The sequence below is a fragment of the Solea senegalensis genome, unplaced genomic scaffold (genome assembly GCF_019176455.1).
Source record: "Solea senegalensis isolate Sse05_10M unplaced genomic scaffold, IFAPA_SoseM_1 scf7180000016065, whole genome shotgun sequence".
Lineage (NCBI taxonomy): Eukaryota > Metazoa > Chordata > Actinopteri > Pleuronectiformes > Soleidae > Solea > Solea senegalensis.
This window is the reverse complement of record NW_025321572.1, coordinates 3,233-28,700: the sequence shown is the minus strand read 5'-3', so window position 1 is coordinate 28,700 and position 25,468 is coordinate 3,233. Positions and strand designations below refer to the sequence as shown.

Here is a 25,468-nt window from a genome sequence, read left to right as displayed (position 1 = left end):
GGGAGGGGGAGGAGAGAGAGAGGGAGGAACTGAGTTTATACAGAGGGGGAGAGAGACATGTAATGAGAGAGAGGGAGGGGGAGGAGGAAAATCAAAGCACACATATGTCAGACATGTTGACGTAGCTAACGCTAACTTTAGCTACAGTGGCTAATGTGCTCACTCGACACTAGGTGGCGATGTTCTGTGTTTTCAGGTTGACCTATGACCTCACAGACCAAAACAGCTTTAGCATGTTGTTAACATGTCCATCTTTAAAATGACTCAGCATAAATTCAGTCTCTGGACTAAATTGATTTAATATGGACTAACTGAATTAATCTGGACTAAACTAAATTAATCTGGACTAAACTGATTTACTATGGACTAAATGGAATTATTATGGACTAAACTGAGTTAATCTGGACTAACCTGATTTAATCTGGACTAGTCTAAATTAATCTGGACTAAATTGATTTAATCTGGACTAAACTGAATTAATATGGACTAATCTGGACTAGATTGATTTAATCTGGACTAAACTGAATTAAACTGGACTATACTGATTTAATGAGGACTAATCTGAAATAATCTGGACTAAACTGATTTAGTTTGAACTATGGATATGGACTAACTGAATGTATGTGGACTAAACTGAATTAATCTGGAGTAAACTGAATTAATCTGGAGTAAACTGAATTAATCTGGACTAATCTGGAGTAAACTGAATTAATATGGACTAATCTGAACAAATCTGGAATAAACTGCATTAATCTGGGCTAATCTGAATTGATCCGGACTAAACTGATTTCTTCTGGACTAAACTGAATGAATCTGGGCTAACATAAACTGGACTAAACTGAATTCATCTGGACTAATCTGGACTAAACTGAATTCATCTGGACTAAACTTACTAAACTGATTTACTATGGAATAAACTGATTTAGTCTGGACTAAACTGAGTTATTATGGACTAATCTGGACTAAAGTGATTTAGTCTGAACTAAAGTGATTTAATCTGGACTATGATAGATATGTATATAGCTATGTTTTCTATTTCGATTTAAATTTCTAACTGTGTTTGTAGGTGGTTTACAAATAAAGTTCATTTATCGTTATAATTACAATTTAAGGTTCATGTAATCATGTAATAATCATCCAATATTACAATAAACTTGCAGACTCATGATCAGATTATTAGGAACAAGAACAACGTGTTTATCTTCAACTCTCATTCATGTGTTCATCACATTTATCAGGACCGTTATGAACAGTGTCGTTCATGTGTTCATCACTATGAATCCACACAGCACTCGTTAATATAAACTAAATGACGAATAAATAACTAAAACCTGTTTTGTCTTTGTATTTTAAAAATAAAAAAAGTAACCCCTTCATTGCCTCACATCGGCATCAGTGTTCACATCGTACCGCCGTTTCCGAGACGTCACATGACCGCGCTTTGCTGAGCTCGTACACGGCTGTGACGTCACTGGAGAAATAAGATGTTTCCGGGCTCTTTATGGCCTTTAGGAAGGTTTTACAAATGTGAAACTCCATGAATTCAAAATATAGAATATAAAGACGATGGTCCTGTGTCCATGTCTCCGTATGTCCTGTGTCCATGTCTCCGGATGTCCTGTGGACACTTTTACACGTGTCTCTATTACTATTGTTCTCAGTGGGAAAATTGCTTTACTTTTTGGGCCGCGTGAGTATTTGTTGTTGCAGTACCACGAGTGGCCACCATGACAAAACTGTCTTGAAGGCGGAGGGGGCGGAGCTACGGTTCTTCTTCGTGGTCCTGACGCTCGGAGGTGCTGTTTACGTCTCTGTCCCTTTAATCTTTTAAAAGCTTTTGGTTTGTCGCTCTTAAACACTTCTATCATAAAGCTCACTGCTCTGTGACGTGCTGTTAAACACGCGGGTTCAATTCCCGTGGCGCAGGTAACTTTCAGTTTGTTACAAAAATGACTTTTATGTGTTAATTGATGCGTGGATTAGCTCAACGCTAGCGGCAGTTATTACGGGGTTTCCTGGCCCCGTGAGTTTGAGCACGGGTTAACGTCACCGCTGTGTGTGTGTGTGTGATTATTGTTTATTTATTGATTGAGTGAGTGAGTGAGTGTGTGTGTGTGTGTGTGAGTGTGTGTGTGTGTGTGTGTGTGTGTGTGTGATTATTGTTTATTGTGTGTGTATGTGTGTGTAATTGTTTATTTATTGATTGATTGAGTGAGTGAGTGTGTGTGTAATTATTGTTTATTGAGTGTGTGTGTATGTGTGTGTAATTATTGTTTATTTATTTATTGAGTGAGTGAGTGAGTGAGTGAGTGTGTGTGTGTAATTGTTGTTTATTGAGTGTGTGTGTGTATGTGTGTGTAATTATTGTTTATTGAGAGTGAGTGTGTGTGTGTAATTGTTGTTGTTTATTGAGTGTGTGTGTGTGTGTGTGTAATTATTGTTTATTTATTTATTGATTGATTGAGTGAGTGTAGGTGAGTGTGTGTGTAATTATTGTTTATTGAGTGTGTGTGTGTATGTGTGTGTGTGTAATTATTGTTTATTGAATGTTTGTGTAATTGTTGTTTATTAGTGAGTGAGTGTGTGTGTAATTATTGTTGTTTATTGATTGAGTGAGTGAGTGTGTGTAGTGAGTGAGTGTGTGTGTAATTATTGTTGTTTGTTGTGTAGAGTGTAGGAGTGTGTGTAATTATTGTTGTTTATTGAGAGAGTGAGTGAGTGTGTGTGTGTGTGTGTGTGTGTAATTGTTGTTTATTGTGTAGAGTGGTGTGAGTGAGTGTGTGTGTAATTATTGTTGTTTGTTGAGTGTGTGTAATGTTGTATTGGTGTGTGTGTGAGTGAGTCTGTGTATTATTGTTGTTTATTGAGTGTGTGTGTAGTGGTAGTGAGTGTGTAGTGAGTGTGTGTAATTATTGTTTAGTAGTGAGTGTGTGTGTATAATTATTGTTGTTTATTGTGTAGAGTGGTGTGAGTGAGTGAGTGTGTGTAATTATTGTTGTTTAGTGAGTGAGTGTGTGTGTGTATTGTTGTTTAGTGAGTGAGTGAGTGTGTGTGTGTATAATTATTGTTGTTTATTGTGTAGAGTGGTGTGAGTGAGTGTGTGTGTGTGTAATTATTGTTGTTTAGTGAGTGAGTGAGTGTGTGTGTGTGTATAATTATTGTTGTTTATTGTGTAGAGTGGTGAGTGTGTGTGTGTGTGTGTAATTGTTGTTTGTTGAGTGAGTGTGAGTGTGTGTGTGTGTGTAATTGTTGTTTGTTGAGTGAGTGTGTGTGTGTGTGTGAATGAGTGTTACACGTTTGTTGTGATGTTTTTATAAAAGTATATATAAATGAGTTGATGGGAGTGAGAGACTAAAGTAAGGTGTTTTACTGCACTCTGTTAAAGACACTTAATATATGTTTGTTATTGACGTATACACTTTATATTTTTCATATATATTTATTTACTGTTTTTTATTGAACTAATCGCTTTGAAAATCAGCTGGAACCATGAACACACACACACACACACACACACACACACACAGAGCTCCCTCTGCTGGTAGAAGAGACAAACGTCAGTGAGACATGATGTCAGGGTTTGTCCTCTCCTGTCTCACACACAGGACAGTCGACCATGTCTCACTTACAGAAAACACCTGTTGACACCTGATCTCTTAGCTCCGCCCACTGCTGCACTTGAACAACAGGTGTCAGTTTCTGCTGCTGCTGGTGCGTTCAGGTGCGACTCAGGAACTCTGATGCTGTGAAGGCAGCGTCCCTGAGATCAAAGCTGGTCTAATAACAGGATGAGTCACTCTGATCAGGTAATGACACAAGATTATTGATCACTGATCGATCCTCTTGTTGTTTTGTTTATTAGCTGGTGTTTGTGTGTTGTTTGTGTTTTCATTGTGTGTTGTTTGTGTGTTGTCGATGTGTGTTGTGTCAGAGCAGCAGCTCTCATCGGTGGTTCCTGGAGTTTGTATCAGAGTGAGACCTCTCTGCTGTCTCTGCTGTGTTCAGACACTTCTGTGTGTGTGTGTGTGTGTGTGTGTGTGTGTCAGGGGTCAGCCGCTGCTGCTGATGGTGGGGGTCACACTGATCTGAGGCTCCGTTACTCGTCTTCGTCTCTGGGACACGTCTGTCAGTCCTGGAAGATGCCGGTTCAAATCCCGGACGACTCTGACTTTTCCTCGTTCAAAGATCAGTGTTTGTCCTCGGACGCTTGGACGAGTCGCTACAACAAGGGAGGAGTGACCGTGTGGTGTCATGAGCAGGAGAGCAGGAGCGTCCAGAAACTCAAGGTCAGCTACACACTGACACACTGAGACACACACTGACACACAACATCACTGAGACACACAACATCACAGACACATACAACATCACAGACACACACAACATCACAGACACACACAACATCACAGACACACACAACATCACAGAGACATCACAGAGACACACAAACATCACAGAGACACACAACATCACAGAGACACACACAACATCACAGAGACACACACACACAACATCACAGACACACACAACATCACAGAGACACACAACATCACAGACACACAACATCACAGAGACACACAACATCACAGAGCTGAGAAACAAGAATTCACACAATGAACACTAGGGGCAGTGGAGAAGAATCACTGACAGAACCACAACCAAACATGTGCAGCATCTGCCTGGACAGGTTGTGGTGAAAGGAGAGTGGGGACAGAGGGCACACACACACACACACACAGAGACTGAGGGTGAGGGTGAGAGGGTGCAGTCTCGGTCTATAGCACCTTAACTAAGAGATACAAACAAACAGATATGTTATATATTATGACACAGACAGCCAGACAGACGACTTTATTAATCCCTTTGGGAGGTTCCTTCGGGGAAATTAACATTTATTACATATTATGCAATATAATATACTTTTTATTATACAGTAAAATATTACATAGAACCACTTCCTGACAACCTGGCTTTCAAAATAAGAGCCACTGACTTTGTCTCATGTAAAAATATGTCCCTCTGTGTCTTGTAAAATCTATGTTTCAAAGAGTCACAGGTGGACGTCTCCATCTCCACAAAGACAAACTGATGTCAGGATGGATGTTGGACACTGATGGACAGACAAAGTCCTCATGAATGATTCAGTCCTGCTGATTGAGTTACATGGAAAAAAAGACATGTCGTCTTCCAGTAACATGACACACACACACACACACACACACACACATCCACCCATGCGCACACACACACACACACGCACACGCACAGGTGTGTGTGTGCGTGTTTTCTCTCACAGTCCAAAAACCTGCAGTATGAGGATTAGGATTAGGATTAAGTAAACTGACCATAGGTGTTAGAGTGAATGGTTGTTTGTCTCTGTGTCCCTGTGATGGACTGACCAGGGTGTGACCCCGCGTCTCTCTGTCTCTGTCTGTGTCTCTCTCTCTCTCTCTCTGTCTGTCTGTCTGTCTGTCTCTGTCTCCCGTGTGACAGATGAGGATCGTGTGTAAGGACGTGAAGGCAGAGACACTGTACGATGTCCTCCATGACACCAGCTACCGCAGGAAGTGGGACACAAACATGATCGAGACGTACGACATCGGTCGACTGACGGTGAACGCGGACGTAGGATATTATTCCTGTCAGTGAGGACAATGAGGACAATGCGACCAGGATGAAAGACTCTGTCTCACCTGTGTCTCTGTCTCTGTGTCCAGGGAAATGTCCGTCTCCTCTGAAGAACAGAGACTTTGTGACCATGAGGTCGTGGCTTCCTCTCGGCAGTGATTACCTCATCATTAACTACTCCGTCAAACACCCGGTGAGGACGCTTCCACTTCCTGTTTGTCCACACAACTGTCCATTTCTGTCCAGGTGTCTGTGTCCTCTTCAGTTATAGAAAGTGGACGTAGTCCAACCTGGAAGTGGCCACCAGAGGGCGACTGTGCTGTTGTTTTGTGGTAAAATGACTAAACGGAGACATTTTAGGACGTTAAAGGACGTGTGTGTGTGTGTGTGTGTGTGTGTGTGTGTGTGTGTGTGTGTGTACACACAGCAACATCCACCTAAGAAGGACTATGTCCGAGCTGTGTCTCTGTTGACTGGATATCTGATCCAGTCCAACGGAGCCAACTGTTCCACCCTCTACTACCTGACCCAGGTGGACCCTAGAGGTGAGTCACACACACACACACACACACACACACACACATCCTGTCTTACAGATAATTCAATCATCACATACATGATCTCAGGTCAGTACATAGACAACAGTAGAGAGCAGAGAAACACAACAGTCACACAATGAGCAAACACTAGGCATCAGTGACAGAACCAGACTCACACATGTGCAGCATCTGCCTCCACCGAAAAATGATGGACACAGGAGAGGAGGGGGACAGAAAGGACAAGAGGGAGAGGAGGTAGAGACAGAGAGAGACAGAGAGAGACAGGAGAGAGACAAGGTTAATGACATATAAAAAGTCATAATCATACCCTGAGTGTGAGAGAGTGAATGTGTGTGCACCACAGGAAAATCCCCCAGCAGTCTAGTTCTATAGCAGCATAACTAAGAGCTCTAACTACAAGCTTTATCTAAAAGGAAAGTTTTAAGTCTAACTTTAAATACAGAGAGAGGCTCCGCCTCCCCAACTGTCATTGGAAGCTGGTTCCACAGGAGAGGAGGAGCCTGGTAACTGAAGGCTCCGCCTCCCATTCTACTCTTACAGACCCTGGGAACCACAAGTAAACCTGTATTTTGGGACCTAAGTGGTCTGTTAGGTTGATAAGGTAAGACTAGGTCTTTCAGGTATGAAGGGGCGTGACCGTTAAGTGCTTTGTACGTGAGGAGGAGGATTTTAAATTGAATTCTAAACTGTGGGTGGAGCCAGTGTAGAGAAGCTAACACTGGAGTTATGTGGTCTCTCTTTCTAGTTCCTGTCAGAACTCGTGCTGCAGCATTTTGAATGAACTGAAGGATTCTAACAGACTTGTTAGAACATCCTGATAATAAGGAGTTACAGTAATCTAATCTAGATTAACAAAAGCATGAACTAGTTTTTCAGCATCCTGTAAAGACAGAATGTTTGTAATGTTCATAATGTTCCGCAGGTGGTAGAAGGCTGTTCTGGAAATGAGTTTTATGTGTGAATCAAAAGACATTTCCTGGTCAAAAGTAACTCCAAGGTTCCTCACAGTGGAACTGGAAGCCAGGGTGATGTCATCTAAAGTGACAATGTGATCAGAGAGTTTTTCTCTGAGGTGTTTAGGGCCGAGTATAAAAGTTTAAAAGTAGAAAGTTACAGGTCATCCAGGACTTAATGTCTCTGAGACATTAAGTCCTGGACTTGAACAACCTGATTTATTTCATCCGGCCTCATCGATAGATATAGCTGTGTGTCATCTGCATAACAATGAAAGTGTATGTTGTGCTTCCTAATAATGTTCCCTAGAGGAAGCATATATAAGGTAAAAAGTATAAACTTTAGTTTGTAATGAGGCTTTATCATTGATATGAACACACTGACTTAAACCAGCAGGGGGCAGCACCTGTGATACCAAGAGTCTGCTCCAGTCTCTGCAGTAGAACATCATGATCAATGGTGTCAAATGCAGCACTAAGATCTAACAGTAGTAAAGAAACTAGACCATTATCTGAGTTACTAACCCTAACTAGTGCTGTTTCTGTGCGATGGTTTAACCTAAAACCTGACTGATAATGTCCCCACAAAGACAGTAGCGTCCTCTGTGTCTCCAGGTTCTTTACCAAAGTGGGTCGTCAACCGAGTCTCTCAGTTTGTGGCTCCAAAGGTAAAAACGTCCACAAAGGACATGTCTCTCTGTCTCTTTGTGTCTCACTGTGTGTGTCTCACTGTGTCTCACCGTGTCTGTGTGTGTCCTCAGGCGATGAGGAAGATCTACAAAGCGTCCCTGAAGTATCCAGAGTGGAAGCGCAGACATGACCCGGGGCTGAAGCCGTGGATGTTTCCGGAACAGAACTGTCTGCCGTGCATCAGCGCGTCGGAGCTGACGCTGCAGCGAGCAGCCTCACTGGAGAACATCGACGAGAGCAACGTCAGCGAGGAGAGGACGCATCAGAGCGACGACGAAGACACTTAACGTCAACGTCCTCTCTCTCTCTCCCTCTCTCTCTCCCTCTCTCTCTCTCTGTGTGTGTGTGTTTGTTTGGACAAATCAAAATAAAGTGTTTGAAATGATGGTGATGTCACTGTTAGTGTGTGTGTGTGTGTGTGTGGGGCGCTGCCTAGTGGACAAAGAGGGAAGAACAGGCACAGATTGATCTGCTGTTTGAGGTCTCTTAATCAATAAAGTTGGTTTTGAATTTTGTCATTTTGTGACTGACCGTGCAGAAATGTAAAGATCCTGGTCCTGGTCCTGGTCCTGGTCCAGGTCTAATTTGAAAATGTCCGTCACTTGACCTCTGACATCATCGTCAGGTTCTGACCTTTTAGATGAATGTTGTTCTTGCTTCAGTCCACACGGTGGCGCCACTGTAGTCTCACCTGATCCACACACACACACACACACAGTCTCACACACGCACACGCACAGCGTCTTCCTGCTGTGATAACAAAGGTCATGTGACCTCGTCCTCCTGCAGCTGCAGACCGGATCCTCACCACGGTGTTTTATTGTTTCACACACTTCCTGTTTCCTGTCTGCAGAATGTTGATTGTTGTTGAGGCAGCGAGGAGGAAACTGTGCTCTGTGGACAGGACGTGTCCACAGAAGACGTCCTCAACTAAACACTGGACCCACACCCACTTACATTCTGGTCCTGGTCCAGGTTTTCAGGTCACCTGGGGGTTATTATCATTATTATTATTATGGTCTGTTCTGTTTTATTTCACTTTTTCCAGATGTTATTTATCGATGTGGATCTTATTTTGGAAACAAGAGCCGGAAGTAGTCTTCTTCTGTCTCCACCATTTTATTTTTTTGAAGTTTTAACCGGAAGTCGTGTGGTGGGTCACGTGTGTAAATTGACTCTCGCTCACAGTTTCTCCTCCCTGAGCCCGCGAGTCCGTCAGAGACTCGTTCAGGATTCAGATCTGTTCAGGACACAGCAACCACAGACCAGGACGCGGACCAGACCACAGAGACCTGCAGCGACCTCACAGACCCGGATACTAACCAGGACCCAGAACCGAGACCGGATCAGAGGTGAGACACTTTAAACCGGGAGCAGGACTTATGTGAGTGAGTCCCGCAGGAAGCAGCTAGTTCTGGTTCTGGTTCAGCGGCTTTGACTTTCTATGTCAACTGACGCGAAGTGAATCAAACAGTAGGACAAGTGGACGGGGAGGGGACAAGTCACGCAGTTGTGGACTCAGAGGGTCTTGGTTCAGGTCTGGGTTCATGTCTGTGCTGTGAAACTGTCACCCACTCTTGGCAGTGTAACTTCCCAGCATGCACTGTGTTCTCAGGTGATGAGTGCTGCAGGTGTTAAAATGGAAACATTGTGTGTGACGTCATGCTTCAGTGTAAACGTCACAGGTCGTTTCCTGCACTTTATTGTTAAAGTTACGTCATGTTCAACTTTTTCACCAAAACAAATCACAGCTGACTCCGCCTCTGTGACGCATTAGCAACATTAGCAACATTCGCTGCTTCCGACAGACAGTCAGAGACAGACAGACAGACAGAGACAGACAGACAGTCAGAGACAGACAGACAGACAGACAGACAGTCAGAGACAGACAGACAGACAGTCAGAGACAGACAGCGGGAAACTGGGCGTTCACATTTAACACAAACATCCTGTTAAAAGGAAACTCAAGTTCATGTAAGAAGCAAAACGTCAGAAAAAACCCACTGCGATGTCACTGATTTCACTGTGATGTCACTGATTTCACCCACTGATTTCACTGTGATGTCACTGTCACTGTGATGTCACTGTGATTTCACATGTCACTGTGATGTCACTGTGATGTCACTGTGACGTCACTGTGTGATGTCACTGTGTCGACTGTGATGTCACTGTGATTTCACTGTGATTTTAGTGTGATGTCACTGTGATTTCACTGCGATGTCACTGTGATGTCACTGTGATGTCACTGTGATGTCACTGTGATGATGTGTGATGTCACTGTGATGTCACTCACTGCGATGTCGATGTCACTGTGACTGTGATGTCACCGATGTCACTGTGTCACTGTGATTTTAGTGCGACGTCACTGTGATTTCACTGTGATTTCACTGTGTGTGTGTGTGTGTGTGTGTGTGTGTTATAAATCTGTTTATTTGTTGTGGTCATGTGACTGAGCTGCTTACGGCTCAAATTCAGCACAAAGTGAATGTCCTCCTGTCCAGTGAGGACAGAAAGATGTCCACTGTCCTAACTGCTCACACCTTCACATCCACCATGTTACCCACAATTCCCTGCTCTCTCCCTCTGTGTGTGTGTGTGTGTGTGTGTGTTCCAGTCACAGCTCAGGAACAATCATTCTTCTGTTCATCACAGAGCTTCACTGTTGTTACACCCCATTTTATTTGTTCTTCCTTTACCCCTCGGAGGTGGTAAATGAAGGTCACACTCAGACTCGGACAGTCACTCACTTTAAAGGCATCTTTCACTCGTACGAGGTCCTGACACAGTTAGAGGAGACTGCACTGTGAGCGCCCCCTGCTGCTTAGAACCAGCCTGACACAGAGACACGAGGAAGATCATGTTGTATCCACTAAAGACTCAAGAACATGATCACGTCTCCTACACCAAACCTCATCGAGACATCACTCACACACACACACACACACACACACTGCTGCCTGTCTTATTTTGTGAAATTCAGCTCTTAAAATATTTAATTTAGACTCAGTGACATAAAGTGACCACACGAGGCAGCAGAGGGCAGCAGCTCCTGTGTCCCCGCAGCCAAAATCACAGTTTGGTCTGTGACTTTGGTGTGAGAGAGTGAGTGCTTCATAAACGTGTGTCTAACAGTGAGATAAAGACGTGATTGTGTTCTTAAAACACCCTATGAGGTTTGATGATGTGTGTGTGTGTGTGTGTGTGTGTGTGTGTGTGCGTGTGCATGCGTGTGCATGTGTGTGTGTGCGTGTGTGTGTGAGTGAGTGGGAGGAAGTAGAACAGGAGTGTCTGTTTCCTCTCGTCTCTTCCTGTCTCCATGAAAACCCGGTCCTCCGGTTTTTCTCTCTGAGTGTTGTCACCGCCCTCAGTGTAATTCTTTACCTGTGTGTCAGGAAAGTGGGCGGAGCTCAGGGACAGTTTAAAATACTGAGTCCTGGACCAGTAGCTGGTCTCATGTCAGAACAGAAGTTGTTTCCTCTGGAGGCTGAAGTGAGGAGGAGGATGCAGCTGTGAGTCACTTCCTGTTCAGCCTTTGTCTTCACACTGGAAGCTGCTGACCTCTGTGTGTGTGTGTGTGTGTGTGTGTGTGTGTGTCATCATCTTCTTCATGTATTTATAGTTTAAAACTATAACTAAACACACTGTCGTTGTGACACACACACACACACACACACACACACACACACACGCTCTCGCACACACACGCATGCCTTCTGAAAGCTCCACCCACTTTTTTCAGTACATGTAAAAACAAATACCATCACATGACACATGGTGTGTGTGTGTCTCATGTTCTTGACTCCGCCCCCTCTCAGATGGACACCTGTCTGTAGCTCAGTGATGGCTGCCATGTTTCCTGGATGTGGAGGTGACATCAGATCCAGACTTCATGTTGGTCGTCATGGCAACGCTGGATGGAAGCACGCCAGTTGAGACTCTTCTGGCTGCGATTCATCTGGAGAGGTGAGTGGGCGGGGCCATGATGATGATGATGATGATAGTGATGATGATGATGATGGTGGTGATGATGATAGTGAAGATGATGATGATGGTGATGGTGGTGGTGATGATGATGATGATGATGATGATGGTGATGATGATAGTGAAGATGATGATGATGGTGGTGATGGTGGTGGTGATGATGATGATGATGATGATGATGGTGGTGGTGATGATGGTGGTGATGATGATGATGGTGATGATGATGACGATGTTAAAATGTTGATGAAGATGGTTACAGTTCTTCTTCATGTCTATTGGCTGCAGGTACCTGGACACCTTCCGTAGAGCTGCTCTGCTATTGGCTCAGGACTTCACTCACCTGGACCATGATGCTCTGGTCAGTCTGGGCGTGACCGCCACTGGACACAGGAAGAGAATCCTGCGCCTGGTCAGTCACATTCAGAAGTCACAGGCACAAACATCCAATCAGAGAGCGGCGTCTGATCTGCCACGTGACCGCTGTCAGTCTGCGTCTTCATCAGAGCGTGTTTGTGGCTCCGCCCCTCACCGCCGCTCTACAGGACCTGTGAACTTTGAGGTTTTGAGGAATAGTTCTGAGCCAAACCTCGCCGCCATGTTGACAAACTCAGAGTCCAGCAGAGCTGCGGTGAAGCCGGTCCCCAAACCCAGGACTGTCTTCAACCGGCGCAGGACTGCACCCGTCCACTTCAGTCCCACCCCTGACCCGGCCCCGCCCCCACCCCGCAGGCTCTCCCAGGAGTCCATATGTTTCACCATGTTGGAGAGTCTCACCTCCAGGGACACGCCCACTCCTGGCAACAAGTTGACCTCTGATCTCAATGACAAACTGACCACACCCCACAGGAGGTGGAGCCGACCAGAGAGGTCGAGGCCCACTCGAAGTTTGTCTCTATCAGACACCGGCGGGTCGTTGCCACCTGTTCCCCCGCGTATGAACCGCTTAGTTCCTCCCTCAGTCCACCAGGAGGCTCCGCCCTCTTCTTCTCCACCTGTGCAGACGGAGCAGAACAAGACTTTGTTGACTTCTGGTCCTGGAAGTGTTGAGAGCAGCGGACACTCTGGATCCACAGGGATGGAGATGGTCTCAAATGACATCTACTGGGGCACCTTACCTGGATCTACTGCCCCCGGTGGAGAGAGAAGTCACTGCAGCCATCTGTCAGCTCCTCAGACTCCGCCCAGACAAACTTCTGAGAGGAACAGGTGTTTGATTAGTTAATGATCAGCAGGAATAAACATGAGTCAGCATCTCTACACATGAGTCAGCATCTCTACACATGACTCAGCGTCTCTACACATGACTCATCATCTCTACACATGACTCATCGTCTCTACACATGACTCAGCGTCTCTACACATGACTCAGTGTCTCTCAGCGTCTCTACACATGACTCATCTCTCACTCATGACATGACTCATCATCTCTACACATGACTCTCGTCTCTCACACATGACTCAGTCTCTACACACATGATCTCTACACATGACTCATCTCTACACATGATGACTCAACATGACTCATCGTCTCTACACATGACTCAGTGTCTCTACTACATGACTCATCATCTCTACACATGACTCAGCATCTCTACACATGACTCAGCTCTCTACATGACTCATCATCTCTACACATGACTCATCTCTACACATGACTCATCATCTCACACATGACTCATCGTCTCTACACATGACTCATCATGACTCATCATCTCTACACATGACTACATGCCTCTACACATGACTCATCATCTCTACACATGACTCATCTCTACACATGACTCATCATCTCTACACATGACTCATACACATGACTCATCATCTGACTCAGCATCATCTACACATGACTCAGCATCTCTACACATGACTCAGCGTCTCTACACATGACTCATCATCTCTACACATGACTCAGCGTCTCTTCATCACTCACTCATCACACATGACTCATCATCTCTACACATGACTCATCATCTACATGACTCATCATCTCTACATGACTCAGCGTCTCTACACATGACTCAGCATCTCTACACATGACTCATCATCTCTACATGACTCATCTCTACATGACTCATGATCAGCATCTCTACACATGATTCTCACATGACTCATCATCTCTACACATGACTCAGCGTCTCTACACATGACTCAGCATCTCTACACATGACTCATCATCTCTCTCTCTACACATGATTCAGCGTCTCTACACATGACTCATCATCTCTACACATGACTCAGCGTCTCTACACATGACTCAGCATCTCTACACATGAGTTGATTGAACAAACCAAAGAAACAGAACTTTCAGTGTTTTGGGGGCGGAGCTTTGACTTTTTTTTTTCTTATGTCTGTTTTTTTCAGTTGCAGCAATTTAAGTAACAATTCTTCAGGATCAACCAGAGGTGAACACACACACACACACGTGTCCTCTGAAGTGTCTCTGTGTCCTCTGAGGTGTCTCTGAAGTGTCTCTGTGTCCTCTGAGGTGTCTCTGAAGTGTCTCTGTGTCCTCAGTGTCCACTGATGACCCTGAAGACCCTGAAGAGGACATCAGTCCATACTGTGAGACAGTTTTCCACAGCAGAAGAAACGTCTCTGAGGTCAGACATGTTGGATTATAATCCCACAGGATTAACTCTGCACCTGTAATTAACAGAAAGATTGTTTTAATCTCCAGATTGACAGAAGAGGAGTGGAAACAAGAGACATGAGGAAGGAAGAGTGGAAAGACGCAGAGGATCATGGGTAAAAAGTAACCATGGTATACATTTGAGCTTTTAGTTATGTATACTTATAATAATGTCCACACTGTCTCCTCCTTTGTCTTCGTCCCCGTCTCTGTTTCCTTCTTTGTCTTTGCCCGTCTCTGTCTTTGTCTTTGCTCCGCCTGTGTCCTTCTTTGTCTTCGTCCCCGTCTCTGTGTCCTTCTTTGTCTTCGCCCCGTCTCTGTCTTTGTCTTCGCTCTGTCTGTCTCCTTCTTTGTCTTCAGACAGAAGTTGTCGTGGACAAAGCGTCTGTCTCAGGCTCTTCACTCTGGAGATTCTCAGGGCTACAGCACCGTTGGCGAAGCCCCGTCCCCTCTACGCGGACTGTCCCTGCCCCCCCACGAGACGGACGACGACTTGACCATTTCCCCATATGCCAGCTACACCTCCCTGACCGAGAGAGCCCCGCCCATCATCAGTGGCTGGCTGGACAAACTGTCTCCACAAGGGTGTGTTTCATTTTAACACCTGCTTCTTGTTTAGTGGTCTTTGAAACAGTTTTAGTGGTCTTTAATTCATCCTTGAACAGTTTTTAATGGTGCTTGAAACAGTTTTTGTGGTCCTTGAAACAGTTTTAATGGTGCTTGAAACAGTTTTTGTGGTCCTTGAAACAGTTTTAGTGGTCCTTGAAACAGTTTTAATTCATCCTTGAACGGTTTTGAGTTGTCATTGAACTGTTTTAATGGACTTGATGTTAAACTCCGCCCATTTTCTTGAAGTTTTGTTTTAGGAAGTTACATCAGTGACACGTGTGTGTGTGTGTGTGTGTGTGTGTGTCTATGCGTGTGTGAGTGTGTATTTATCAGGACTCCTCTCTTGCTGCATCTCCTCCTCTCTGCTCCTCCCTCTGTCTCCTCCCTCCTCAGAAGCTTCCTCTGTTTCGTCACCTTCTTCTCTTCCTTTTCATCCTTCACTTGAAACAGACTTCGTTGAATTGACTCTCTCGTTGACTCCCTCTTGAACTCTCTCGTTGACTCCCTCATTGACTCTCTTTGTCGTTGACTCCTTGAAACAGTTTTAGTGGTCCTTGAAACAGTTTTAATTCATCCTTGAACGGTTTTGAGTTGTCATTGAACTGTTTTAATGGACTTGATGTTAAACTCCGCCCATTTTCTTGAAGTTTTGTTTTAGGAAGTTACATCAGTGACACGTGTGTGTGTGTGTGTGTGTGTGTGTGTCTATGCGTGTGTGAGTGTGTATTTATCAGGACTCCTCTCTTGCTGCATCTCCTCCTCTCTGCTCCTCCCTCTGTCTCCTCCCTCCTCAGAAGCTTCCTCTGTTTCGTCACCTTCTTCTCTTCCTTTTCATCCTTCACTGGGTTTGTGTTTGTCTTCACTTCTTATAATTCTCTCGTTGACTCCCTCATTGATTTATTGACTCTCTCGTTGACTCCCTCGTTGATTTATTGACTCTCTCGTTGACTCCCTCGTTGTTGACTCTCTCGTTGACTCCCTCGTTGATTTGTTGACTCTCTCGTTGATTCGTTGACTCTCGTTGACACTCCCCTAGTTGATTGACTCTCGTTTGATTCGTTGACTCCCTGGTTGATTCGTTGACGCTCTCGTTGACTCTCTCGTTGGTTCGTTGACTCCCTGGTTGACTCTCTTGTTGACTCCCTCGTTGACTCCCTCGTTGACTCTGATGGTCTTTGTTTTTCAGAAACTATGTTTTTCAGAAACGCTTGGTGAAGTTTGACGGGAAAAACCTAATGTACTTTGGCAGCGAGAAGGTGATTAAGTTTGTAATTCAACCGTTGAATACAGATTTGATTCATATTGATGTTTATAAAGTTGACTTTTTTCCTTTCCCGTGTTTCAGGATGTTTATCCTAAAGGAGTCATCCCATTGGCTGCCATCCAGATGTCCCGCCCCTCCAAAGACAACAAGTTTGAAATAGTGACGAGTCAGCGGATCTTTGTGTTCCGGGCTGAAAATGAAGGTAAATGACGTCATCAGTCACATGATCCTGGTCCCCTGCCCAGCAGGTCATGTGATCGGGCTCCACTGAACGGGTCTGCTGTGTGGTTTCAGTGCTGCGGCGCCGCTGGGTCTCCACTCTGCAGGAACACGTCAGGGATCAGCAGGTGTTCGGACGCCGGCGTTTCGGTCCCGGGTCTCACTGTCAGAAACACGGCGCCCTCGAGCTGAAGGGAACCAAGTCCAAAGTCTACGTCGCCGTAAACACGGACCAGATATGGATTCACAAGAGCGAGCAGGTGAGACGGGAGTGGGTTTTATGAGCCACCAGGAGCATTAGCACGTCATGACTCTTTGTTTGTGCTACTGTAGTGTTTTCGTAACGGAATAGGAATCACGGTGATCGAGGCTCGCGGTTCCACCATCAGAGACGGAAAACACAAGAGCTTTGACCTCATCACGCCGTTCAAAAGCTTCAGGTAACAAACACTGACCTGTGTGTCGTTAAATGGCTTAAACCACGCACTCACGCTCCGTCCCACCCCCTCAGCTTCACGGCGGAGTCGGATCGTGAGAAGCGGGACTGGATGGAGGCACTGCAGGAGTCCATCGCAGAGACGCTGTCTGACTACGAGGTGGCCGAGAAGATCTGGTCCAACCGATCAAACCGGACCTGCGCCGACTGTAAGGCCCCGAACCCGGACTGGGCATCCATCAACCTGTGTGTGGTCATCTGCAAGAACTGTGCAGGTAGGACCGGGTCAAAGGTCATGGGTCAGTCATGTCTCCTCCTTGTCAATCAATGACTCAATGTTCTTCCAGCCAGTCCAGTAGGTGGTGCAATAAGGTTGTTTTAAATCAGGTAGGGACGTGTTCTTGTACTTCCTGTTACCATCAAGTAGCAGCTCAAGAATGTGCGCCACCTAATGGACTGCAACGTTTTAACAGTGACATCTATCGTACAAGCTGTTCTTCTTCTACAGCTCATTATTTGGCAGCCGGTCTCTTCATTGATGAATAGGACAGCTCATTATTTGGCAGTCGGTATCTTAATTGATGAATAGGACAGCTCATTATTTGGCAGTCGGTCTATTCTTCTAAAATCTACTGCTTTAAGAGAAGAAACTGACTGTGTGTGTGTGTGTGTGTCTCAGGACAGCACAGAAGTCTGGGGACGATGGTCTCTAAAGTCCAGAGTCTGAAGTTGGACACCAGTGTGTGGAGTAACGAGATTGTCCAGGTGAGACGAGAACAGCTGAGTGTCCACCTGTAACTTCCTGTTTACTTTCACATCCTGTTTGTGTAAACAACAGATGGTAATGCTCATAAATGAATGGATGATTTCCAGCTGTTCATCATGCTCGGTAACGACCGGGCCAACGACTTCTGGGCGCCGCGTCTGTCGCCCTCAGACGAGCTGGACTGCGACGCGTCGCCTGAACAGCGGCGGGAGTTCATCACACAGAAGTACAGAGAGGGAAGGCTCCGCCTCCCTCACCCTGCGTTCAGCAGCCAGGAACAGCTGCTCAAGGTCTGATAGGTCCACAGCAGCGATGACATCACAGCGGTCATGTGACGCACAGTAACACGCGTGTTTCCACACAGGTGTTGTGTTCGGCCGTTTCTGAACAGACGCTTCTGAAAACTGTCACTCACATTTTCTCGGAGGCGGAGTCAGCTCGTCTCACCAACGACTTTGACTCCACCCAACAGCACCACCAGGTGTTGGATCACTGCACTGCATCAGGTCTGAACTCCACTGTTAGCATGTTAGCATAGTGTGTGTGTGTGTGTGTTCTGTTATAAACACTGACCTTGTCGGGACCAGTAGAGACCAAAACCTGGTCCTCATGAGGCAGAACCTCATTTATGAGGAAGTGGTTTAGTTTAGGAATAAGATTTGAATTGTGGTTATGGTGAAGGTTAGTATTAGTCGTTAACGTTAACTGGTTATGGTTAGTGTTAGTCGTTAACTGGTTATGGTTATGTTAGTGTTCGTTAACTGGTTATGGGTAAGGGTTAGTATTAGTCGTTAACTGGTTATGGTTATGGTTAGTGTTAGTCGTTAACTGGTTATGGTGAAGGCTAGTGATGAGACTTTGTTTAGTCTTTTTAAATGAATGGACATCAATGCAGAGTCCTGTCTGTCTGTGTGTGTGTGTGTGTGTGTCTGTGTCTCTGTGTCTCTGTGTGAGTGTGTGTGTGTGTGTGTGTGTGTGTGTTTGTGTGTGTGTGTGTGTCTCTGTGTGTGTGTGTGTGTGTGTGTGTCCTCAGACCCTGGTGTGTATGATGAGATCATGCAGCCTGTCCTTCACTCTGGGTTCCTGTTTAAATCTGGTTCGGTCGGCAGAGGAACACTGAGCAGGAAAAGCAGATCCGGTAAGACGAGGTCTTTAAAGGCCTCGTGAGTCAGACGTGGTCCTCTTTGAGTGGACGAGGTCTGAAGAACGCGTCTCCTCTCAGACTTTCAGAAGTTCTGGTGCTCGGTGGATCGCGCGCTGCTTCTGTACGAGTCGGAGCGATCAGCTGATCCCTGCGCTCACATCGACGCCAAAGACATCGTGTGTTTGGGCGTCAGTCGACCCGACGCCGCCAACAACAACAACAACAACGGATTCATCGACAGGTGAAGGCGGAGCTAATGTGCTTCACTGCATTGTTTCATCAGTTATTCGTGAGGTAACAGGCTCCTCCCCCACAGGTTCCGTTACACCTTTGAACTGTATCTGAAGTCCGAGAAGGTGCAGCAGTTCGGCGTGGAGACGGCGGACGCTCTGCAGCGCTGGACCAGAGCCGTCGGGACGGTGAGACTCACACGTCTCACATCAACCGTTCTTATTCTTTCACATTAAACAAAGTCTCGTCGTTGTCTGACCACCAGGCGGCGACACCTCTCAGCTGTCACTGTCTGCTGACCCGGGAGTTCGAGCGGGTCGGACTCCTGCGGTACCGGGCCATGCTGGACCCTCAGCAGTGGAAGGACGCCTACTTTGTCCTGCAGAAGTCCAACCTCTTCATCTGTCCTCAAACCGACGGCGTGGCAGAAGACATCATCAACCTGAACCGCCTGCAGGAGCTGAGTCAGTGTCCCACACAGTCCCAGTACTGATCCAGGTCCAGGTTCTTGTCCTGGTACTGGTTTTGGTCTAGATGAACGTGGGTGTGTTTGTGTTGCAGGTATTGCATCAGAGATGGAGAACCATGAGAAGAAGGACGTCCTGGTGTTGGTGGAGAAAGGAAGGTGAGAGGACAAGAGTCTGTCCAGCGCTGGTCTTCTTCTTTTGCTTGTCTTCATGGTTTGGTGTGGTCTTTCCGTCAGGACGCTCCACCTGCAGGGCGTCGGCCGCGCAGACTTCACTCTGTGGTACTCGGACATCCAGCGAGCAGCCGGCGGGAAAGGAAACACGCTGAGGGAGCAACAGCTGAGCAGGAACGACATCCCCATCATCGTGGACAGCTGCATGTCCTTCATCACGCAGTATGGTGAGGAAGACCAGCCCGAGGACCGCACACCTCCCATGCTTTATGTTGCTGAGTCCTGGTCCTGGTTCTTCCACAGGTCTGGGTCATGAAGGGATCTACAGGAAGAACGGGGCCAAGTCCAGGATCAAACTGCTGATGGACGAGTTTCGCAAAGACGCTCGCAACGTCAAACTGCGGATCGGAGACCACTTCATCGAGGACGTGACGGACGTCCTGAAGAGGTTCTTCAGAGAGATCGACGACCCTATCTTCATGGCCGACCTCCACCCACTGTGGCAGCAGGCTGCTAGTGAGTCTGAGTCTGAGTGTGAGATCAGGAGGTGTACTTAGAAACATGAAGTGGTTTTATGGTCAAAAAGCTCCTCGTGTCTCATGCTAAACGACAAAACAAGCACACATCGACAGTTATATATGTATTTCCGTATGAAGTTTGGTGCTGTGTCCTGCTTTATATAGAAGAAGAAGAAGAAGAAGAAGAAGATCACTTCATCTACAACTAGAGCGCTGGTTGTAGCAGCTACAACCAGAGTAGTTCTTCTTCTTCTATGGTTGAAAGTATGTCACCGGATGTGCCCGGACTCGAGTGCCCGGACTAGGAGGCGCTGCTGTTTAGAGGAGTGGTGAAATTCACCAGTGACGTAACTAGTCGACAGAAGTGCCGTCCCGCTTCGTAGAGCTCAGGAAAACCATCAAACCTGCGCTCTCAGCAGTGTCTGAACGGATTGTTCTGGACTTTGAGAGCTTGATAAACGAGGTCATGACGCAGACACACACACAGATTCCGGGCTATGACCTCTTTGAAGGGATGATGTGAAAAACTGTATCATCTGCATATATATGAAGCTGTGGCGTTCCTCTGGGTTCTGTCCTCGGTCCACACTTGTTCTTATTATTTGATGCATGCTATCTATAAAGATGATAACAATAATAATAATAATAATAATCATGATGATGATAGTAATAATAATAATAATAATAACAATAATAATGATAATAATGATGATGATGATGATGATAGTAATAATGATGTTGATAAGAATAAAGATCTCTAGGAGAATAACTTGTAATCTGCAGAGACCCCTCAGAAGGTTCACAGGTTGGACCGTTACAAGGAAATAATCCGAAGTCTTCCTCGAGTCAACAGGACGACTCTGACTGCTCTCGTGGGTCACCTGTTCAGGTGAGGCCACACCCACAGACCTGTGGATGCTCACAGCAGCAGCAGCGGTTGTCATAGTAACGGCTGTTGTTTGTCGTTGTCAGGGTGCAGAAATGTGCAGACCTGAACCAGATGTGCACCAAGAACCTGTCGCTGCTCTTCGCTCCCAGTCTCTTCCAGACGGACGGCAAAGGAGAACATGAGGTGAAGATCGTCGAGGATCTGATCGACAACTACCTGTACGTCTTCGATGTGAGTACATCTCCCAGGTAACCGGGTAACCTGGTAACCTGTAACCACGCCCACACTTCCTGTGTGTTATTCATAAAAAGGCTCAGGTGGTATCGACTTGTTTCAGATCGATGAGGAGCATCAGACTCAGATCGAGCTGGAAATCAGCCTCATCACCACATGGAAGGACACGCAGGTAACCATCAATACAGACACTGATCGATCACTGATCGATCACTGATCGATCACTGATCGATGGAGTGTGTGTGCAGTTGTCTCAGGCTGGAGATCTGATCATCGAAGTTTATCTGGAAATGAAGATTCCAGATTGTTGCATCACACTGAAGGTGAGTCTGTTAGCGAGGCTAGTATCGTTACCATGGTTACTGAAGGAGGAGCATGTTCAGGTGTGAGCTATGACCTCTGACCCCTGCAGGTGTCCCCCACCATGTGTGCTGAAGAACTGACCAATCAGGTTCTTTACATGAGGAACGTCCCTGCTGGAGACAAAGACATCTGGATGACGTTTGAGGCCATTGAAGATGGACAGCTGGGTGAGACAGAGACACCTGTCTGTCTCTCTGACACACCTGTCTGTTTGTCTCTCTGACACACCCGTCTCTCTCTCCCTCTGACAGAGCGTCCTTTACATCCTAAAGAGAAGGTCCTGGAGCAGGCTCTGCAGTGGTGTAAAATGGCTGACCCAAGCTCCGCCTACCTGGTGGTGAAGAAAGTTCCTATTGGAGAAGGAATCAACATTCTCACCTGTACGATCACCTGTGATCAATAACATCAGTGATCAGTGATGAGCAGACAGACAATTGAATGTCTCGCTCTCTCTCTGCAGCCTATAAGAGTGACATCATGAAAGTGGGCGTGGTCTGGTGTAGGGAGGAGCCTCAGAAGTTTCTTCAGGGAAACAAGTTCCAGGAGAGAACGTTCCAGATCAAAGAGCAGAAACTGCTGCTGCTCAAAGACAAGAAGGTAACCAGACCAGAACCTTAGACCTCAGACCAGAACCTCAGTCCATCAGACCAGAAACTTAGACCACAGACCAGAACCTCAGTCCAGAACCTTAGACCACAGACCAGAACCTCAGTCCAGAACCTTAGTACTGAGACCAGAACCTTAGACAACAGGCCAAAACCTCAGTCTATGAGACCAGAACCTTAGACCAGAGACCAGAACCTTAGACCAGAGACCAGAACGTCAGTCCATCAGACCAGAACCATAGCCCTGAGACCAGAACGTCAGACCACAGACCAGGTCTGATATCTCTCTTTGTTGCTGTTTTTGTTCAGAGCATCAAACCAGAGAAGGAGTGGTCTCTGAAGACCATGAAGGTCTACATCGGCATCCGCAAGAAACTGAAAGCTCCAACCAGGTAAGAGGGACCTGAATCCATTTTCATCATCCATGTGATTTTTGACCTGAGATCTAACGTGTGATTGGGCGAGGTTGAGGTCAGAGGTCGTCAGCTGATGACCTGTCTGTGCACCTGCAGGTGGGGCCTCACTGTGATGTCAGACAAACACCAGCTGTGAGTCAAAACCTGTCAATCAATAATCAATGTTGTGTCATGTGATGAGTTAGCTGTGATTCTACGTATATCACAAAGAAGACCTGAAGAACCTGAACCTGGACTTGTTCCTGTAGATCTGTAGAATGTGAGAAGGCCGTGGCCTCGCGTGGCTCCTTGTGGAACACCAGGGGACGACCACAGATAGACAGAGCTGGGTTAACTGTGTGCTGTTCTGTCAGTAGGGGGCAGTGTTTGGCTGTGTAGTGATGAAAGCTTCACTCCTCAGGTTCCTGTGCTGCAGCTGTGAGGGCGACCTGTGGGACTGGACCACCTGCTTCCTCAAAGCTCAGGTCAGTTTCAGGTCAAATCCCAGAATTCCCTCTGATCCAGGTGTGACTCACAGAATTCTGGGTATTTTCCAGAACGATGAGCCCGGTCCTCCGGTTCTGCGACGCCACTCGTCGTCCGACATTTCCAAACAGAAGTTCGGGACGATGCCGCTCGTCCCGATCAGAGGAGACAAGAGAGAGAGTAACAGTACCATGCTGTCGGCCAATCAGACGCTGGTGAGACCACCTTTACTCTGATGACATCATCAAACAGCTGCTCTTTCCCAGAATTCATCACTTTCTCTGTTTTCTCTTCCTGAAGAGGAAGTTACACAACAGACGGACGCTGTCCATGTACTTTGTGAGTATAGTGTACTTTAACTTTGTATAGTGTACTTTAACTTTGTATATTGTACTCTAACTTTCTCTGTCTTAATGTGTCTTTGTGCCTTTGTGTCTCTGTGTCTTTGTGTTTTTGTGTTTTTGTGTCTCTGTGTATTTGTGTCTCTGTGTCTCTGTGTATTTGTGTCTCTGTGTCTTTGTGTCTCTGTGTCTTCAGCCAATGAAGGTTCAGCAGGACTCGTTGGATGAGCGTCCGGACCTCCCTGACCTCCCTGACCTCCCTGACCACCCTGACCTCCCTGAGCCGCTCTACGAGGAGGTCGGGGACTTCGGGCTTCAGGTTCTGAAGTCTCTGGAGACCAGCTTTCTGTCCAGCAGCGCCACAGAGACTCACGAGGTTCCAGATCACCCGCCACTCAGACTTGTACCTGTGGAGGCGGGACTTGAGGATCACGTGATCATCCCCGACCCAGAAGGCGGCTCAGCGAAGACACTGGAGAGAGAAGCAGGCCGCAGTTCCCCAACGGCCAGAAGGGGGCAGCAGCTGCAGGGAGGCTGCACTCCGTCTCAGGAACTGCTGCTGCAGGAGCTGTCATCAGCTTTCACCAAGAAGACACTGGACGAGGACGGGGACGGGGACGGGGACGAGAGGCCGTGTGACGTCTAAGAGAGGAAGAGTTTGTAGTCACAGGAGGAGGAGTTAAACATCCTACAGGGCTTTATGATTGGAGGAAGGATGAGGACACGCCCCTGAGTCAGGACAGTCATCAATCAGGAAGTGAAAAGTTAACACAGAGATGCAGGATTAAACCCTGGAACATAGGATTTTAAATTTGAGGATTAAACCCTGGAACATGGATTTTAAATTTGAGTTTCAAACCCTGGAACATGGATTTTAAATTTGAGGATTAAACCCTAGAACATGGATTTTAAACGTCATGGAGACCTCAGCACTTCCAAAATGATAGTATGTTGGTTATCCTCTGTGCTCCTCCTCTTGGCCCCGCCCAGTCTGAGGCCCCACCTTGGACACACATGTATTTATTTTCAAGTTTGTTTGTGCAAATGACAGGAAGTGACGCTCAGTGTCAAATATAATGTGTTATGTCGCATCTGTCCACTAGGTGTCCCTGAACACACACACACTAACTGTGACGACTCTTCATGTTCATTATAGTATAAACACGTGAACAATGATATTAAAAGCGCTATAAAAATACGATGTATTATTATTATTATTATTATTATTATTAAAGTCTATATTTTGGATTGTAATCTGCTGTCTGTGTGCTCTGTGGATCAGTGGTTTAACAGGTTGGCTTTTAAATGGAAGACGAAGGGTTTGATCCTGAAGTGTACGTTCAAGAACAACAGTTCAAAACAATAATATTTAAGATTAAAAAAACACAGTAACTTCATTGTTGAAATTACACACACAGGCCACAGACTTGACCTTTAACCCTACACTTAACTTCTCTGCTCTCATGGGTGCAGTGAGTCTTCTCGTCCTCATTATAACATCTTTGTTTTCTGTGGCGGACAGGAGGACAGGAGGACAGGAGGACAAGTATCTTCCGCTGACGTCACGTTTAACGTGTAAGTAACATGAGTTGCTGAAATTAACGCATTTCTTTTCTTTTAAATCATGGCGGCTATGTGCTAACTCATTATGCTAACTCGCGGTGCTAACTACACACACACACACACACAGTCAGCTGAAGCTCTTGAATATGTTAAAAACGTATTAGCTTAAACTTTAGTAAACAGTTAAACAGTTAGCTAGTTCAGGTGTGTTAACTTGCTTGTAATTGAGTTCAGGTTAACTAACTTACCACTTGGTTAATTTTACCTCGCCACTTATTCAGATGAGTTAACTAGCTGTCTATGAAGCTAACATGAAGCTAACAT

General features: G+C 46.0%; 2 protein-coding genes across 3 annotated transcripts; both read left to right on the top strand.

Moving 5' to 3' along the window:
* Nucleotides 1-1,776: 1,776 nt before the first annotated feature.
* Nucleotides 1,777-8,177, top strand: LOC122762758 (START domain-containing protein 10-like). Of its 2 annotated transcripts, none has more exons than XM_044017943.1 (7): nt 1,777-1,926; nt 4,047-4,286; nt 5,494-5,641; nt 5,718-5,821; nt 6,056-6,173; nt 7,757-7,809; nt 7,903-8,177. In XM_044017943.1, the coding sequence occupies exons 2-7, from the start codon at nt 4,140-4,142 to the stop codon at nt 8,116-8,118; spliced, it is 786 nt and encodes a 261-aa protein (XP_043873878.1). In that variant the 5' UTR covers nt 1,777-1,926; nt 4,047-4,139; the 3' UTR covers nt 8,119-8,177. The 2 variants fall into 2 exon arrangements, with proteins under 2 accessions (XP_043873878.1, XP_043873877.1); XM_044017942.1 differs by lacking the exon at nt 1,777-1,926 and adding an exon at nt 3,282-3,806.
* A 33-nt stretch (nt 8,178-8,210) lies between these two features.
* Nucleotides 8,211-24,835, top strand: LOC122762757 (arf-GAP with Rho-GAP domain, ANK repeat and PH domain-containing protein 3-like). Its single transcript, XM_044017941.1, has 35 exons — nt 8,211-9,183; nt 11,647-11,794; nt 12,098-13,018; nt 14,174-14,214; nt 14,327-14,412; nt 14,490-14,557; nt 14,802-15,026; nt 16,237-16,306; nt 16,396-16,516; nt 16,609-16,793; nt 16,867-16,973; nt 17,045-17,244; nt 17,649-17,734; nt 17,843-18,025; nt 18,100-18,241; nt 18,769-18,873; nt 18,958-19,120; nt 19,196-19,298; nt 19,376-19,574; nt 19,672-19,735; nt 19,814-19,977; nt 20,054-20,266; nt 21,052-21,157; nt 21,241-21,388; nt 21,495-21,563; nt 21,640-21,714; nt 21,804-21,921; nt 22,006-22,134; nt 22,215-22,351; nt 22,669-22,751; nt 22,872-22,907; nt 23,176-23,239; nt 23,312-23,455; nt 23,541-23,579; nt 23,778-24,835. Exons 2-35 carry the CDS (start codon nt 11,721-11,723, stop codon nt 24,225-24,227), a joined length of 5,118 nt encoding a protein of 1,705 aa, XP_043873876.1. The 5' UTR covers nt 8,211-9,183; nt 11,647-11,720; the 3' UTR covers nt 24,228-24,835.
* The last annotated feature ends 633 nt before the right edge of the window (nt 24,836-25,468 follow it).

Excerpts from the sequence above, each read along its gene's own strand:
- LOC122762757 (XM_044017941.1), top strand. The coding sequence starts at position 11,721 with ATGTTGGTCGTCATGGCAACGCTGGATGGAAGCACGCCAGTTGAGACT. Across the intron at positions 11,795-12,097 it reads GCTGCGATTCATCTGGAGAG|GTACCTGGACACCTTCCGTA; the intron begins GTGAGTGGGCGG and ends TATTGGCTGCAG. Across the intron at positions 16,974-17,044 it reads ACGCCGTTCAAAAGCTTCAG|CTTCACGGCGGAGTCGGATC; the intron begins GTAACAAACACT and ends CCACCCCCTCAG.
- LOC122762758 (XM_044017942.1), top strand. Across the intron at positions 4,287-5,493 it reads GGAGCGTCCAGAAACTCAAG|ATGAGGATCGTGTGTAAGGA; the intron begins GTCAGCTACACA and ends CCCGTGTGACAG. Across the intron at positions 7,810-7,902 it reads CTCAGTTTGTGGCTCCAAAG|GCGATGAGGAAGATCTACAA; the intron begins GTAAAAACGTCC and ends GTGTGTCCTCAG.